This window comes from Gastrolobium bilobum, unplaced genomic scaffold (assembly GCF_033153095.1).
Source record: "Gastrolobium bilobum isolate Gb01-03AN ecotype WA unplaced genomic scaffold, APGP_CSIRO_Gbil_v1 utg2164, whole genome shotgun sequence".
Taxonomy (NCBI): domain Eukaryota; kingdom Viridiplantae; phylum Streptophyta; class Magnoliopsida; order Fabales; family Fabaceae; genus Gastrolobium; species Gastrolobium bilobum.
In genome coordinates, this window is record NW_026898827.1 from 384,410 (window position 1) to 400,000 (window position 15,591).

A 15,591-nucleotide genomic window follows, 5' to 3' on the forward strand; every position below is an offset into this window, starting at 1 on the left:
TAGGAAATGATTTCAGACAATTTTTGTGTTAATAGATAACTAAAAACTTGTTTTTCAAAATCTCCAAAGAAACTTAAGGTTTCAATTTATCGATTGAAAATAATTTAAGAATTTTTTTGAATTTTCATGAAATAAAATCCAAAAAATCATATTCGAAATTTTCTTAGAATACTCAATTAAAATATGCATATGATATATGGTTAGAAAACTCTCGTCACGTAGAACAAAAACATCAAGATTTCCAAGATCAATTGCAGAAAGTTCCAAACAAAATTTTATCATGAACTTTAAGTTCTATATGCAAATTTAGAATTATTTTAATAAATATAAAAATTAGATTTTATAATCATATATGCATAGCTCTAATACCAAATGAAGAAGATAACTTTCAACCCATTGGTCAAACCTAAGAGTAGGAATGATAAAATGCTAATGCGTGGAGACTAGTATAATTTTAGATATGTGGAGAGCTGTTACTTAGAAATTTTGAATGTATGTTAAAAATTATATTATGTTTTACTGATTGAGAAAATTATATTAGGTTTTACTTTTTTTTATTAATATCATTGCATTTCTTTGTTATTTTTTTATTGACTTTTGTAATTTTGAATGTTTGTTAAAAATTCATATGGTTTTTAAAAATCTTATAAATACGTATTGTCCTTTCAAATCTTATAAATTGGATTAAAATCCTTTAAAATCCAATCTTATGAATTCTTGATTGTAAAAAAAGTCTTTTTAAAAAATCTGAAAAGTCTTTCTAATTTTGAATAGTGTTTTAAAATCTATAAGATTTTTTATCTCAAAATTAAAATCCTAATCTAATACACCCCTAAGTAGGTGGTAAGAAGATCTGTTTGGAGTGAAGAAGGGGTGAATAAATGCGATTAAGTCCCGTCTCGGAATTAGTTTCATAAATCAGCTCAAAGAGTTGAATAAACTTTTGAAAATACTAACTCTGTCTCTAAAAAATAATTAAGACCTGTATAAAAAGTATAAAGAAACTTCCTCTTGATAATATTCTAAACGCATGGGGTCCATGTAAAGTTGATCAACTACTTGTATATATGTAGGTTTTACTCCCAGCAGCAGGTTGAATGAAAAATTAAGTTGGTGATCATGCATCATCGCCAAGAATTTTGAGATTTTCCCATAAATAAATAGAAGGCAGCACGAGATCGGTAACCTTCCACGAGAGTCATGTCCGATTCTACAGATGACATGCCCAAGCTTGAGAGTGAGTTTAAAACGCATTAAAATTCTGTACTCTCTTCTGATATATATACATATATATACATATATTCGTGATGCATTATTTTTAAGTTTCTTCGTTTATTGATAGCAAGTATGGAGGAAGTGATACACCTATGTATGTAGCTATCATCCTGAATGAGAGTGGTCACTAGTCAGAGTACAAATAGGAGGTTGAGTGAAAACATGCAAACCGCATGCAATTAATATCTTATTTCTTTTCTTAGAATGGTAATTGGTTTCTCATCGATCGTGTCCCAACTTCTCTATCTCAGTTCGCTTTCACTGCTTGCAATTGGTTTCGCATTTACTTTTTTGCAGTTACTTTTATTACGTACTCAGTACTCTCTCTTTTTCCTGTCTCCACAATCAAATTTTGATAACTCGGATGATTAAAGGGATGATATCCCATCCATCCCTTTTATAACTATCTCAAAGATATATAACGCCGTTGCCTTGTTAAAATGCACCTCTTCCAAATCCCCTAAAGAGGCTATACCCGCTTTCCCAGTATCCACAACCAAAACTGTTGGATCTGTTTTTATGCTTTTTCTTTTGAAAACTTGGGCAGAAGGTGCTCTCTTCATATTTTTAGGACTGTTTCATACTTGTAACGGTTTATCCTGTTTTTAATTTCAGTGCCTCCCAACCTGCCTCATTTTCTATTTGAAGTTGTATTAATGATTTCAAAAAAATAGAATCTATAAATGTTGAAAAAGAGTACCACATCTTTTCTTTTCTTTTTAAATATTTGCATTACTACTAATATTTGCGCTACAAGTCATATGTACATTCTGCAATAAACTAGGTCTTCTTGACGAACAAGTAGAGCTTGCAGAATCAGCTGGAGAACGCTTTTCTTCGGAACCAGATGGTAAGATTTTTTATTTTTATTTTTCTGAAAATTTTTATTTCCATTCTTATATTATCTTTACAATTGAAATTTTTTTGGACGAGGATTTAATTATTTTAAGAGTAAGTTTCAGACATTTGTCTATACCATTTAATAACTTTTAATAAAATATAAATTTTTAATAAATTTAACCGCTGAATCATATGATATTATATTGATGACTATGTTTACCAAAAAAAAAAAATTATTGATGACCATAGATACTAATTTTAGATAAATTAAACATATATATATATATATATATATATATATATATATATATATATATATATAATTTTGTAACTTGCATCTTGTATAATAAAAAATATATTATACGTTAAAATAAAGTTATGAATGAAGTATATATCAGTTAGTTTTAAATTGTATTACAATTGTTTACCAAAAAAAAAAATTGTATGAGAATTTGCAAACTTGATTTAGTTAATAAAAACTTCCAATCCAAGGTTGGATAGATAAACTTAAAATTTTTAAAAAGTTATTAACAGTATAAGTTTTTAACTTAAAATATTTTTTATATATCAAAATTAATTAGTCAATATTATTTATATAAATTATATCAAACAAAATTATCAGGTCAGCTGGGTTGAGTTTTACTTAGACGAAAACTTATTTAAATAGCATAAATTATACACAGGCACGTATATAACTTCGGTAGATGTTAAATTTTTTTATTCATATTTAAATTTAAATTTTTTATAATCATATAAATTTAAACTCTCAATCTGATACATAATTACCCAATAGTCAAATTTAATCAACAACGTTTAGACAAATATACAATAAAAATACACAATAATATTGTTAATTAGTTAAAATTGTCCAATTAATACGTATGTTAACATTAATATTTTATTTGATCGACGTTGCTGAATTTAGCATCTCTATATAAATACATACCTATGGACGCGTATGTAGAATGTGGTATAATTAAATAGTGTCACAGTTAAAAAATAAATTAGGGGGTAATGCCTAATTGTCGTATTTTCATTAAATATGTTGTCTTGTTTCATGTATCGTGCATAATAATTTATGCATCATAATTTATAAATCTAAATGGGTTGGATTGTATGTTAAGGCCCAATTTTGATGAATTTTTCAACGGACCAGACGGAAATAAACCCTTTTCCATGGATCCGGATCCTCTGATGTGAAAAATCACATGACATGGTAAAGTGGAAAATATAATAATACAAAGGTGGATTAATGATAATAAAAGAGGAGAGAGAAAAATAGTAAAATAAGTAGTTACAAAATCATAACCATTGATTTAACTTTATATAGTTGTGATCTTCTCACGTGATCACGTCATGTTTTTTCTCACATATCCATTTTCCTTTTCCATACATCGTGGCTCGTGAGAAAGTCATTTAACAAAATGATTCGTCTAATAATTATATGTTTTCGACGGAATAACATACGGATATTTCTCTCATCGAATATTCTGGCGGAAACTGCGATTAATATTCCTTTATTTTTGAATTCATCAATGTTTTGTTCCCGGGACAGAAATGTCTAATCAGATACTAATAAGTTTATCTTGGATCTAAAGGTTCTATCATGTATCACTGATCTGTGTACACAATAACAACATAATAATAATAGGGAGAGATTTTTACCAAAAAAAAAAAAAAATAATAGGGAGAGAATAAGATGTCTTTATATGTAGACTTTACCTCTTATTTTTAAGATTTATATGTGGCCCTGGACCTTTGCGGGCTCTTTTGAGAGCTTATATCCAGATTCATAGTTGTCGGCTGTCACACTAGAATTAGCACAATTGATTGATGATTTTCTTTATTTGCTTTAATTTCCTCTTTCAATTACCTTTTCTTGAGCCTTCTAGACTAATTGCCTCTTGTACATATTCATAACAATCAATTTTTCAATTAACACATTTGGTTGATGCTTTCCTTTATTTGCTTTAGTTTTCTTTTTTAATTGTTTTTTCTTGGGCCTTCTAGAATATAAATCTTTTATACTGATCCATAACAATCAATTTTTCAATTCATATTTTTAATTGGACAGTTTTCAATGGAGAAAGTCCTTCGTTGATTGATTATTTTCTAGTAGTGTCTCGAAAGGAAATAATTTTTCATTTTTTTTAGCCTACATATGAGTGGACTATTACCTATTACACCGCTTTTTGGACACTAATTTAACATAAGATAATTATGACATATTCACATACAAGTTTTTAATTAGTATAACGTATGTTATTTGATTTGAGGATCATTAATAATTGATTAATATATGAGTTCGCTTTTTCTACGGTCAATGTAGATAATTTATCTACAGTGAGCCCAAAACGCCGTCGTTTTGAGGCGCAAATTAAGGTATTTTTGTAATTATAATTTATTTCAGAGTTATAATAGTCTTTTTCATTATAATTTTTTAATTTTTCAACCCAAAACGACGTCGTTTTGGGAGCGAATGTAGATAACTTATCTACATTCACTTTAGAAACATTAAAGCCTTAATATATTATAGTAATTGTTTAATAATCTGTTAATCAGTGGATAGATTGTTGCTAAAAATTTTACACATCATTAATACGTGTAAAATTGGTGTTTGCAAAAACCTCTTGATTAATTATAAAAAAAGTGTTATAATAAAAATGTTGTCTAAAGTCTAAACAACATTGTTAAATTTAAAAATACCTTATCTAACATTAGCCATGCACATATTATACCAGGAACATGGAAAAGGCATATGCGTATGGCAGCGACCTCAGGGGATTGGGTTGAGGCTTCAAAGTATGATGAAACTCATCCAGACTGGGTATGTGATCCTTTGAGTGCTGGTGGAGACACAGCCCTTCACGTTGCAGTGAGCATGGAACAATTCACTTTTGTAGCAAAGTTGCTGGAACGTATGACCTTGCTTGATTTGGAAATTCGCAACGCATATGGAAATACAGCCTTCTGTATGGCTGCTATTTCAGGAAACGTGAAAATTGCTACAATTCTATTTGACAAGAACCCAGCGTTGGTATGGATTAGAGGCAATAAAGACATGTTACCAATTCAATTGGCATCTTCTGCTGGACACTCTCATATGGTGAAATTTTTATTTGAAAAGCCTCCACAAGACATGCGCTCTAATCTACCCTTCCAAGACACAGTCATGCTCTTTTTCTTGACCATTACCAACAGCATTTACAGTGAGTTGCATATATATACTAGCCGCGTGCTGAAAAAAAAAATGTGTTGCTGCAAAATTTCTCTACTACAGTAACATAAGAAGTAACAAACCATATATATATATATGGAAAAATATTTCTCCAGCCGTTTGAGATAAGCTTATCTAAAGCTATCATTTTTAACTATATATTACAGGTACTATATATTTATAATGTCAAAATTGTTTTTTTCTTTCTCTATGTCAACCGATAAGTTCTGAAATAGTGACTTAGGAGATAGAAAAAAAGAACAACTTTAACGTTATAACTATGTATTATCCATAGTACATAGTTTAAAAGGGTAGTTTTAGAAAAGCTTTACCTCAAGTGGTTGGAGAAATGTTAACCCTATATATATATATATATATATATATATATATATATATATATATATATATATATATATATATATATATATATATCATAATTTGGAATTCTTCCACAGTTCTCTAAGGCTTTGCTATAATTATGTTTAGATAGAGCATGCATAAAATTTATGAGCTGATTTGATTTATAAATACTTTTTTGGAAATTATTAAATTGGAATTAATTCGATTGATTACAACAAGTTCTAATTCTTTTTTTTTTTAATCCAAACATACATATATAATGTTCCTTTTGTATGTAAAACTATTTAAAAAGGTTTTTTTTCCTGAAAATTACAATTTTATAAGCTAGTCCAAACATAACAAAGGTGGTAACGTGCTTATAAGTGAATTTCAGTTTTCTTTCTTGTTTGGTATATGCTGAAATTTAAACTATTCTAATGACTTATTAATTGTTTTCAACTATTGCTTGGTCTTCACAGGTGTGGCATTGAATTTGTTGGATAAATATCCAAAACTCGCAACCACAGGAAACAAAGAGGGGCTAACCGCCTTGGAAGTGCTTGCTAAAATACGTAAGCGTTAGCACTTTGACCTTACACTCTTGTACAATTCAATTTTCTTATTTAGAGATTTTGTTCATTTTACATATTACAAGATTTGAGTTTAGAAAAACTTTCATTCCTTCCCGAAATTTGAAAAAAAGAAAAATCAAAAGCAGAATCTTTATTCTTATTTTAATTTAGTTTTAAAAAAGTTTTCTACCATCCAATTAAGCATGTATTAATGCTGTATCTCAGTAAAAAAATAAATTTATGAATTAATAATTATATAATTCAATTCAAACTAATGTAATTACTTCCATCCACTGAGCCAGCCTTTGACGAGGATGCTCCAGGTTATCGAGATATTATAAGCTGTTTGTTTAAGGGCATGAAAGAGGAATTTCTGAACTCTGTAAGAACTTCAAAAGCAATGTTTGATGCAGCAAAATCAGGAAATGCTATGATTCTAGAATATATTTTAAAGTACGATCCAAGTTTGTTGATGAAAGTTGATTCCAATGGACAAAGCATACTTCACATTGCTATTTCAAATCGACACATAGCTGTATACCGACTAATAATGAGCAAAGATGCATACAAGAATGTTTTCCTGCAACTAGTCGATGATGACGGAAACAATGTTCTTCATTTAGCTGGAAAGCAGTCTGCTGAAGACAGATTTGGATCTCCCGTATCTCCAGTTCTACTTAGCAGTGAGGAGATGTGGTTTAAGGTGTGCATCTACACTACACTATTTATATACAATTAATTATCTTACTCTTTGTTCGTTATACACTTTCTTTTTCTTAAATGTTTTTTTTTTCTTTTTTTTTTTGAAACCTATATATATATATATATATATAGGAAGTGGAGAAGATAGTTCCAGGTGCATTGAGAAGCATGGAAAATACGGATGGTTGGACTCCAAAAGAATTATTTTACAGTGAACACAGAAAGTTATCTGAAAAAGCTTCATCTGAACTGATCGACATTGTAAGTAATCTCCTAGTTGTGGGAACTCTTATTATGACGTTAGGGATGACCGGAGCTCTCACCATTCGTAATATCGATGCTAAAAAGACTCCTTTTTTAGAGCCTAAGATATGGTACAGTATATTTATTCTGTCAGTTGGATTTGGAGTAAGCTCCTGTGCACTATCGATGCTCCTCTTCACTTCAGTTATGATCCCTTCAATCATTAAGACAAATGTAGGTTTTTTCTTCTCCCGGCTAATAAGGAGTATGATGGGGTGTTTGTTACTGTATGCATCTCTGGCAATCATGGGTAGCGCTTCTATTATATCTGGTGCGGTTTTGGTCTACGGCTTCTTGCCCAATTGGACCTTCCATGTTATTGCTGCGTTTATTGGTATTCCAGCGATCTTGTCTTGTCACATTTTCTATCATTCTTTGCAGTATGCTAAACACGTAATGCTAGCCTTTTGCGAGGAAGCTGCAATGGGAATATTGTCAAGAATGAGGATTAAGTGGGTTCCTTTTTACCTTCCTTATTGAAAGTAGGTTTAATGTTTTTATTTTTATTACTGATCAAATATCTCTGTATTCACGTAAAGACCCATTAATTAATTCTATGTGAGAGGACAAATATATTTTTCTCTTTAAATTATCATGTAAATTAATTCTTTTGAAAAGTTGAAGCATAAATATGTTGTTTGTCTTTTTTTTGCAGTTTCACATTTATCTTTTCATCAATTGATTTGCCTATAAGATAGATGTATCATATGTCTTGAATTATAAGCGTATGCTACTCAATGAAAAAGACGGTGGGTCCACAACATTGCAATGATTCAAGTTAAAATTATCTTAATTGCCTGTTGAGCAATTATTGGATTCTTTTTCCTTGGTGAATAGTTGAGCAATTATTGCTAATACACAAATTGAATGAACAAAATAGCATTTAGGTGCTACCAAAAGTACACACGACTTGATTAGGCAAACTTTGGGAAGCAGAGATTTCTCCTCATCATATGGTTGGGCAAGGACTAACGATGGGAACGTGAGACGTGATTTCAAAACGCAATTATGAGTCACGGGATCATCTTCTACACCTTACCACTGTGACGTAATCACCAATTCTAGTATCTGTCGTAATTTGTTATTTCCAGAACGTGTACCATAAATATTCAACAAGGAACGTGAGACTTATTAGTTTACCTGTTTATGGGATCTCAGCAATCAGCATTGTGACGTAATCCCAAGCCGAGTTCCTGACGTCGTAAGTTGCTATTCTTTTTTTTTTTTTTTATAAAAAAAGTTTCGGTGATATTAAACATCCGTAACTCACCAAGGCCAAGACAGACCCCAACCACTATAAAAATTCCTAGGTAGAGTTATAGATTGCTCATCAATAAAATTCACTTATCAACCAGCGATATTCGAATTCAAGCCCTTCTAGCATATGAATTTAATCCTTAACAAACTTTACCCATCTTTATTGGCCAAGTAACTATTCTCAAAATGCGTAAAATAAATATATATTCAACATAATATTGTATCCTACACAAAAATAATATAATTTACTCTTTATTAATCTTTAATTTGTTCAACTCTCTATTAAAAAAAATCGGAAGTGGAATCCATACTTAAAAAAATCCGTGAATAAATATTTTTTTTTGGTACCAAAACAAGAAAAGAGAAAATATATAACAACTTGCTGGAAAAGAAATAAGAGCAAAATTCGAATGAAAAAACGGAAAAAGTATATAACAGCATGCTGGAAAAGCAAAAAGAGCAAAATTCGACTGTCCTACTTGGTTATCAAGATGAGGTATATCATTTAGAATATGCCATAATTAATTGGCACTCAACCAAAAGTCCATCTTCTCAGTGACAAAGATCACTATTCGGTTGTATAAATGACAAAAAAAAAAAAAAAAAAAAAAAACTTTATTTCGGTGTCTTTTGGTCATCTTTCAATTGCGCTCATGACTTGAAACTTCAGATTTGTATTCTAAACGCATGCGCTACTTGTTAAGCTCATCCACTAGAAACTGTCGGATCTCTGTCGGTGTCTTAATTATTGGGGGTAATATTTTTTCAGACAATTATTGGGGGTAACCTTTTAATTGTTCTCATAACCAGAAAGTTCCGATTGATAATATTTTAAGGGAAAAATTCTTTCAAGGTTTTGTTGGGAGAGACTATAGCTATGATCGCATGATCTTTCCGTTTCGAGGGGATTAATCCTTGCTTTTCGACTGGAGGTAGGGGTGGTAAAGAACTAGAAGTCTTTGACTCGATTCGTGAAGACCTGAACTTACATGTCTAAAATTGGTTGTTAAAATCAGGCTTAGACTTATATAAAAGCTCGTTAAATAAAATGCGTAAGGCTCCAATTCAAAAGTTTGGCGTTAGAGGCTTTCAGGCTGGCCTAGTATATTAACTTTTATATTTATATATATATTTTGTACTACTTGTAGTTACCTTCTCTCTCTCCTCAATGTTTAACCAATAAAATGATGTTGTTCTATATTATATTGTTTGGATATATATTGAATTTATGAATATTTAAGAAATTACTAATGCTGTTGATTGTATATTCTGTTTGAATACATTTTTGTTATCTTATTTTTTTTTTAAATGGACTAAACCAGAATTTTATTTTTTTATAAATAAGTCAAGCCACATGCCGATAATTATATTAATAAGAGATAACAAGCTTGGTCAGGCTGACACATCTAAACACATGCTTAGTCTTTTAAGACCAAGGCTAAGCTCGGCTCGGTCCGTTAACACCTCTAGCTGGAGGATACCCTTGGAACAATTTTCAAAAAAAAATTCAATATAAAAATTCATATTTAGGGATTAAAAAAAATTAAAATTAAATATGTATAAATCAAAAGAAGAAAATAAACTGAGGAAATTTTTTTTACAATAGTAATAGAAAAAAGTAAAAGTAAAAAATAAAATAAAAATACTCTAAATCAAAAACAAGAAAATAGACAGAAGAAAAAAATTAGAGAAAAATATAAGATCAAATATGTTTAAATCAAAAAAATTAGACTAAGCACAAAAAAAATAGAAGAAAAAATAAGACCAAATATGTGGAAAATTTACAAAATTAATTTTTTTCCCTTCAATTTCTTGTTTGTCTTTTTTTTTTCCTATTTCTTTTAACTGTGTTAGAAAAGAATAAAAGTGAAAAAAATAAAAATAGAAGGAAAAAATATATATAAATAAAAAAATAAAATAAACTGAGAACAAACAAGAAAAAATAAAAGAAGAAAAGACCAAAATCAAAATAGAAGAAAAAAATATTGATTTCTTTTTCTTCTGCTTCTTTTTTGTCTTCTTTTTTTATATATTTTTTGTCTTCAGACTAATTTTATCTTTTTGATTAAGACTATTTTTATTTTTATTTTATTTTATTTTTTCTTTTAATCTTTTTTATCTGTTGTAAATTTTCCACATATTTAGTCTTGTTTTTTTTTATCTTCAGTCAGAATTTAGACATATGTAATTTTTTTTCTTCTATTTTCAATTTTTCTTTACTTTTAATCTTTTTTATAAGTGCCATAAGTCTTCAATATATTTGATATTTTTATCAGATTATTTTTTTCTTCTGAAAAGGATAAAATATATTTATTAGTTAAGTTTTCATATATTTGATTTTTTTTAATTAGTCTATTTTCTTCTACTGAAAAGGATAAAATATGTACGTCAGTTAAGTTTATAATAATGTTAAAAGAAAAATTATAGGGGTTTTTTTTGTTCTAATTGTCCGTGAAAATAAAGTTCATCCACTACTTTTATTAGTATATATGCGTGTTTTACTCTTAGAAGATAGAATGAAAAATTAAGTTGGTGATCATCATCACCAAGAATTTTGATATTTTCCCATAAAGAGAAGATAGCACGAGATCGGTAACCTCCCACAAGAGTCATGTCCGACTTTACAGGTGACATGCCCAAGCCTGAGAGTGAGTTTAAAATGAATTGAAATCTGTACTGTTGTCTGATATATATTCATGATGCATTTTTAAGTTTCTTCGTTTCTCGATACAAAGTAGGAGTGAGGCCAGTAGGACCTGGAGGATGTGATACACCTTAAGTAGCTATCATCCTGAATGAGAATTGAGAGTCGTCATAGTCACTAGTCAGAGTACATGCAAGATGCAACATCCCATAGGAGGTTGAGTGAAAGTATGCAAACCGGCAATTAATATCTTATTTCTTATCTTAGAATGGCAATTGGTTTCTCATCGTGTCCCAACTTCTCTCAGTTCGCTTTCACTGCTTGCAATTGGTTTCGCATTTACTTGCATTACTAGTCGGTGCCTGTTTGAGATTTTTTTTTTTTTTTTTTCAGCGTCTCTTCTCTTTCCAAACAAGTTTTTTACAAAATTTATTATATTAAATGTTTAAGAAAAAAGATAAAAAAAAGTAAAAGTTTTTTTATTAGTTATTAACTTTTCATGAAATGAAAGGTTGAAGTCTGAGTTCATAGTCCTTTCGAGTTTGGAGCGCCTCCATCGTCTTCACTCTCTTCTTCTCTATCATTCAGATCTCCATCGGCTTCATTATGTTCTCCAAGGTTCCTTCTCTCTTTCTGCTACTGCTTGCTCTTCACTGCTTAGCTTTCACAGTAGAGACTGGTTTCTTAATACTTTTACCAATTTTTACCTTCACCCACTTTGATTTAATATCATGATGGTGGATTCTAGGAGTAGTTCAGGAGATTGCTTTGTTACGGTTCCATTGAATTCAGTGACTATTTGTAGGATATATATTGTTATTCATTTTGTACGATTATCTGACATTGGAAATGTGCAGAAACTTATTTTTTTCCTCTTCTCTATCCTTGCACTGTAATGCCTGGTCATAATTGTTCCGTTTAATTTTTTGTGCCTCTTGCTTTCAAATCATTGTTACTCAAGTATTTCTCCTCCCTGCCTATTGAGTAAAATGAACAACAATTTTGGGGGAGAGTGACCAAAATGCTACGCTATGGCAAAAAAATTATCAGAATGCCACGCGAACAGTAAAATTTTCCAAACTGCCGCATGGCATAATTCGCTACACAGTGTAGCGAATTATGTATGCAAGTAATTCGCTACACAGTATAGCGAAATATGCCACGTGTCAAATTTTGCAAAATTCGCTACATAGGGTAGCGAATTTTGCAAAATTTGACATGTGGCATTTTTGGTTCTGACGTGGCATATTTCGCTACACTGTGTAGCGAATTACTTGTATACATAATTCGCTACACTGTGTAGCGAATTATGCCGCGTGACAGTTTGAAAAATTTTACTGTTCGCGTGGCATTCTGGTAATTTTTTTGTCAAAGCGTGGCAAAATGGTCACTCTCCCCAATTTTGGAAAGTAAACTAAATGCAAGTTATAGCAACAGTCACCATTTTGTCACTGGCAAAAAGAATTTATCAGACTGTTATGCTAATAGTAAATTTTGCCAAAATGTCACGCAGTATATTTTGCTATACTGTGTAGCGAAATATGTTTGCAAATAATTCGCTACACAGTTTAGCAAAATATGTCATGTCAGGATGCACGGTCAGCAAAAATGACACGTGTCAAGCAGGCAGAAATTCGCTACACTGTGTAGCGAATTATGCTTGGATTCTGCCTGCTTGACACGTGTCATTTTTTGCTGACCGTGCATCTTGACATGACATATTTCGCTACACTGTGTAGCGAATTATTTGCAAAACATATATCGCTACACAGTGTAGCGAAATATGTCGCGTGACATTTTGGAAAAATTTACTGTTGGTGTGGCAGTCTGGTAAATTTTTTTGCCAAACATGGCAAAATGGTTACTCTCCCGCAAGTTATAGGCTATTTGATCATTGTAGCCTTTAACTAATAAAAAATTAGCATATTGTCCTCGTTTATAAATTATTTCAAAAATTTAACTTTCTCAACAAACATAACATCAGTTTATCCCTGTTTGACCGTTGACCACTCAGTTACCAGGGTAGAAAATTATTTACCCGGGTACACAACCGATTACCCTGGTACACACCCTTATTTATCCTGTACACACTCAGTTACTCTGGTACATATCCTTATTTACCTTGGTACACACCCAGTTACTTTGGCACATATCCTTATTTTCCAAACCCAATCAGGAATCCAACTCAAAAGACAAACAATAAACTGTAAAGTAATAATAGGAACCTGGTAGAACCAACAGACAAAAAACATGTAAAACATATATGAATGTACAATTCAATGACCATCTCACATAACAAAATTACAAAAAAGCCGTGTTAACCCCATCATTTTGAAGATTTCAAAAAAAATATTTTATATTTTAACCAGTTAATATTAAAGCTTTTAATTTTTATAAGAATTTCGTCTTACTTCACATTACTTTTAAAATATATACATAATTTCACTCTTATTCACAAAAAATTATGTATATGAAATGATGTATTTATGCCTTATAGACGAGGGACTCAATGTGCATACCTCAGTAACACTTGCTCTAGCTAAAGGGGATGTTTTCCCTACAAATTTTTCATACAAATTACAAACACATTTAACCACGTTTTCTTCGTTGATGGATTTGAGTTGGATTCACGGTTGGGCTTGGAAAATAAGGATATGTATCAGAGTAACTATGTGTGTACTACGGTAAATAAGAACATATACCAAGGTTGCTGGGTGTGTACCAGGGTAAATAAGGATATGTACCAGGGTAACCGAGTGTGTACCAGGGTAAATAAGGGTGTGTACCAGGGTAACCGGGTGTGTACCCGGGTAAATAATTTTCTTCCCAGGTAACCTGGTGGTCAACGGTCAAACAGAGATAGATTGGTGTTATGTTTGTTGAGAAGGTTAAATTTTTGAAATAGTTTATAAACGAGGGCAAGATGATAATTTTTTATTAGTTAAAGACTACAATGATCAAAAAGTCGCAAGTTATATGATAGAGGCTCGCTCACTGCAGCAGAGTTGGTCTAATTTACTATTTATCTTTCACCGTATTACTATTTACTGTAGAGAACTAATAGTTATGGATAGAAAGTGCTCAGGGTGCATGATAGAGATCATTGTATGGTGTATTCAAAAAAAGAAGAAGAGATCATTGTATGGGTACTACTGCTAACAAAGATAGAGATCAAGCTAGGCAGCAAATTAATGTCCCAAGTATGTGTCTGGACCACAAGTTTGGTTGGGCGGCTCCCGGGGGCGGATGATCAGGACTTATATGAATTGGCAGAGTAACAATACATAAGATACCTCTTTGCCTGGTGATTGAGGGGTATTTATAGGAGGAGAAGATGTTCCCCTTACGTGGGTAGATGAGCTGGGTCAACTCTCTTTGAGGGATGTTAATGGTGGCTGATACTGCTGAGGTAGCAGCGATGTTGCTCCTGCTCGGATGGTGGCAGTCATTGCTGCCACCTCTGTAGAGGGGAAGTTTCTATTTAGAGGCTTGGAAAAACCCTCCAACAGAGTAGATATCCCAAGGTAAGGTACCAAAATACATTACCTTGGGAATACTGTCACCTGGGAGACAGAAAGAAAGGAGGGTTGATAGTCTCTGATCAACAGAGCTGACATGGGTTTGAGCCTTTGTTGCTGGGCCTCAAAGACATGGGCCATGCATCCAAAACACTATGGATGATATTGCTTATGTTATTTATGAAATTTTCATAAAATATACTACAACATGGTTAATTATGCGTTGATTTATGTAAAAATTTCATGATCAACATGTTATGAGTTTTTTTACATCTAATAGCTGAATGAATTACATTACTATTAATATTTGCGCTACAAGTCATATCTATATTTTGCAATAAACTAGGTATTCTTTATGAAGAAGTAGAGCTTGCAGAATCAGCTGGAAAATGCTTTTCGTCGGAACCAGATGGTAAGATTTTTTTTTTTTCCTGAAAAAAATTATTTCCATTCTTATATTATCTTTACAATTGAAAATTTTTTGGACGAGGATTTAATTATTTTAAGAGTAAGTTTCAAACATTTGTATATATCATTAATAAATTTTAATAAAATATAAATTGTAAATAAATTTAATCGTTGAATCATATGATATTGTATTGATGATTATGCATACTAATTTTAGATAAATTAAACATTTATCTATATGTAATTTTATAACTTTCATCTTGTTTTATAAAAAATATATTATACGTAAAAATAAAGTTAAGAATGAGGTATTAGTTAGTTATAAATTGTATGAGAATTTGCGAACTTAATTAAGTTAATAAAAACTTCCAATCCAAGGGTTGGATGGATAAACTTAAAAGTTATTGATTTTTATAAAACTTCTACTTTTAATTGGAAATTTTTCAATAGAAAAAGTCCATCGTTGATTGATGCTTTTCTAGTAGAGTATGGAAAGGGAATAATTTTTCAATTTTT

General features: G+C 30.9%; 3 protein-coding genes across 3 annotated transcripts in view; all 3 read left to right on the top strand.

Annotated features, from left to right (window-relative positions):
- The first annotated feature begins 4,879 nt into the window (after positions 1-4,879).
- On the top strand, positions 4,880-6,982 carry LOC133284468 (uncharacterized). The gene is made up of 3 exons (XM_061481483.1): positions 4,880-5,324; positions 6,151-6,243; positions 6,546-6,982. The coding sequence occupies exons 1-3, from the start codon at positions 4,880-4,882 to the stop codon at positions 6,980-6,982; spliced, it is 975 nt and encodes a 324-aa protein (XP_061337467.1).
- A 131-nt stretch (positions 6,983-7,113) lies between these two features.
- Positions 7,114-7,728, top strand: LOC133284469 (uncharacterized). The gene has a single exon (XM_061481484.1). The coding sequence runs from the start codon at positions 7,114-7,116 to the stop codon at positions 7,726-7,728; it is 615 nt and encodes a 204-aa protein (XP_061337468.1).
- Positions 7,729-11,085: 3,357 nt separating this feature from the next.
- LOC133284470 (uncharacterized) overlaps positions 11,086-15,591 on the top strand; it is a 7,588-nt gene continuing 3,082 nt past the window's right edge. Inside the window, exons 1-2 of the mRNA XM_061481486.1 lie at positions 11,086-11,132; positions 15,014-15,079. Coding sequence (XP_061337470.1) covers positions 11,117-11,132; positions 15,014-15,079 — 82 coding nt within the window. The 5' untranslated portion in view covers positions 11,086-11,116. The remainder of the gene's footprint in view (positions 11,133-15,013; positions 15,080-15,591) is intronic.

Bases quoted from the DNA above. Each gene is read 5' to 3' on its own strand.
- LOC133284468 (XM_061481483.1), top strand. From the start codon at position 4,880: ATGGCAGCGACCTCAGGGGATTGGGTTGAGGCTTCAAAGTATGATGAA. The intron at 5,325-6,150 runs GTGAGTTGCATA...TGGTCTTCACAG, and splicing joins CATTACCAACAGCATTTACA to GTGTGGCATTGAATTTGTTG. The intron at 6,244-6,545 runs GTAAGCGTTAGC...CCACTGAGCCAG, and splicing joins GGAAGTGCTTGCTAAAATAC to CCTTTGACGAGGATGCTCCA.
- LOC133284469 (XM_061481484.1), top strand. From the start codon at position 7,114: ATGGAAAATACGGATGGTTGGACTCCAAAAGAATTATTTTACAGTGAA.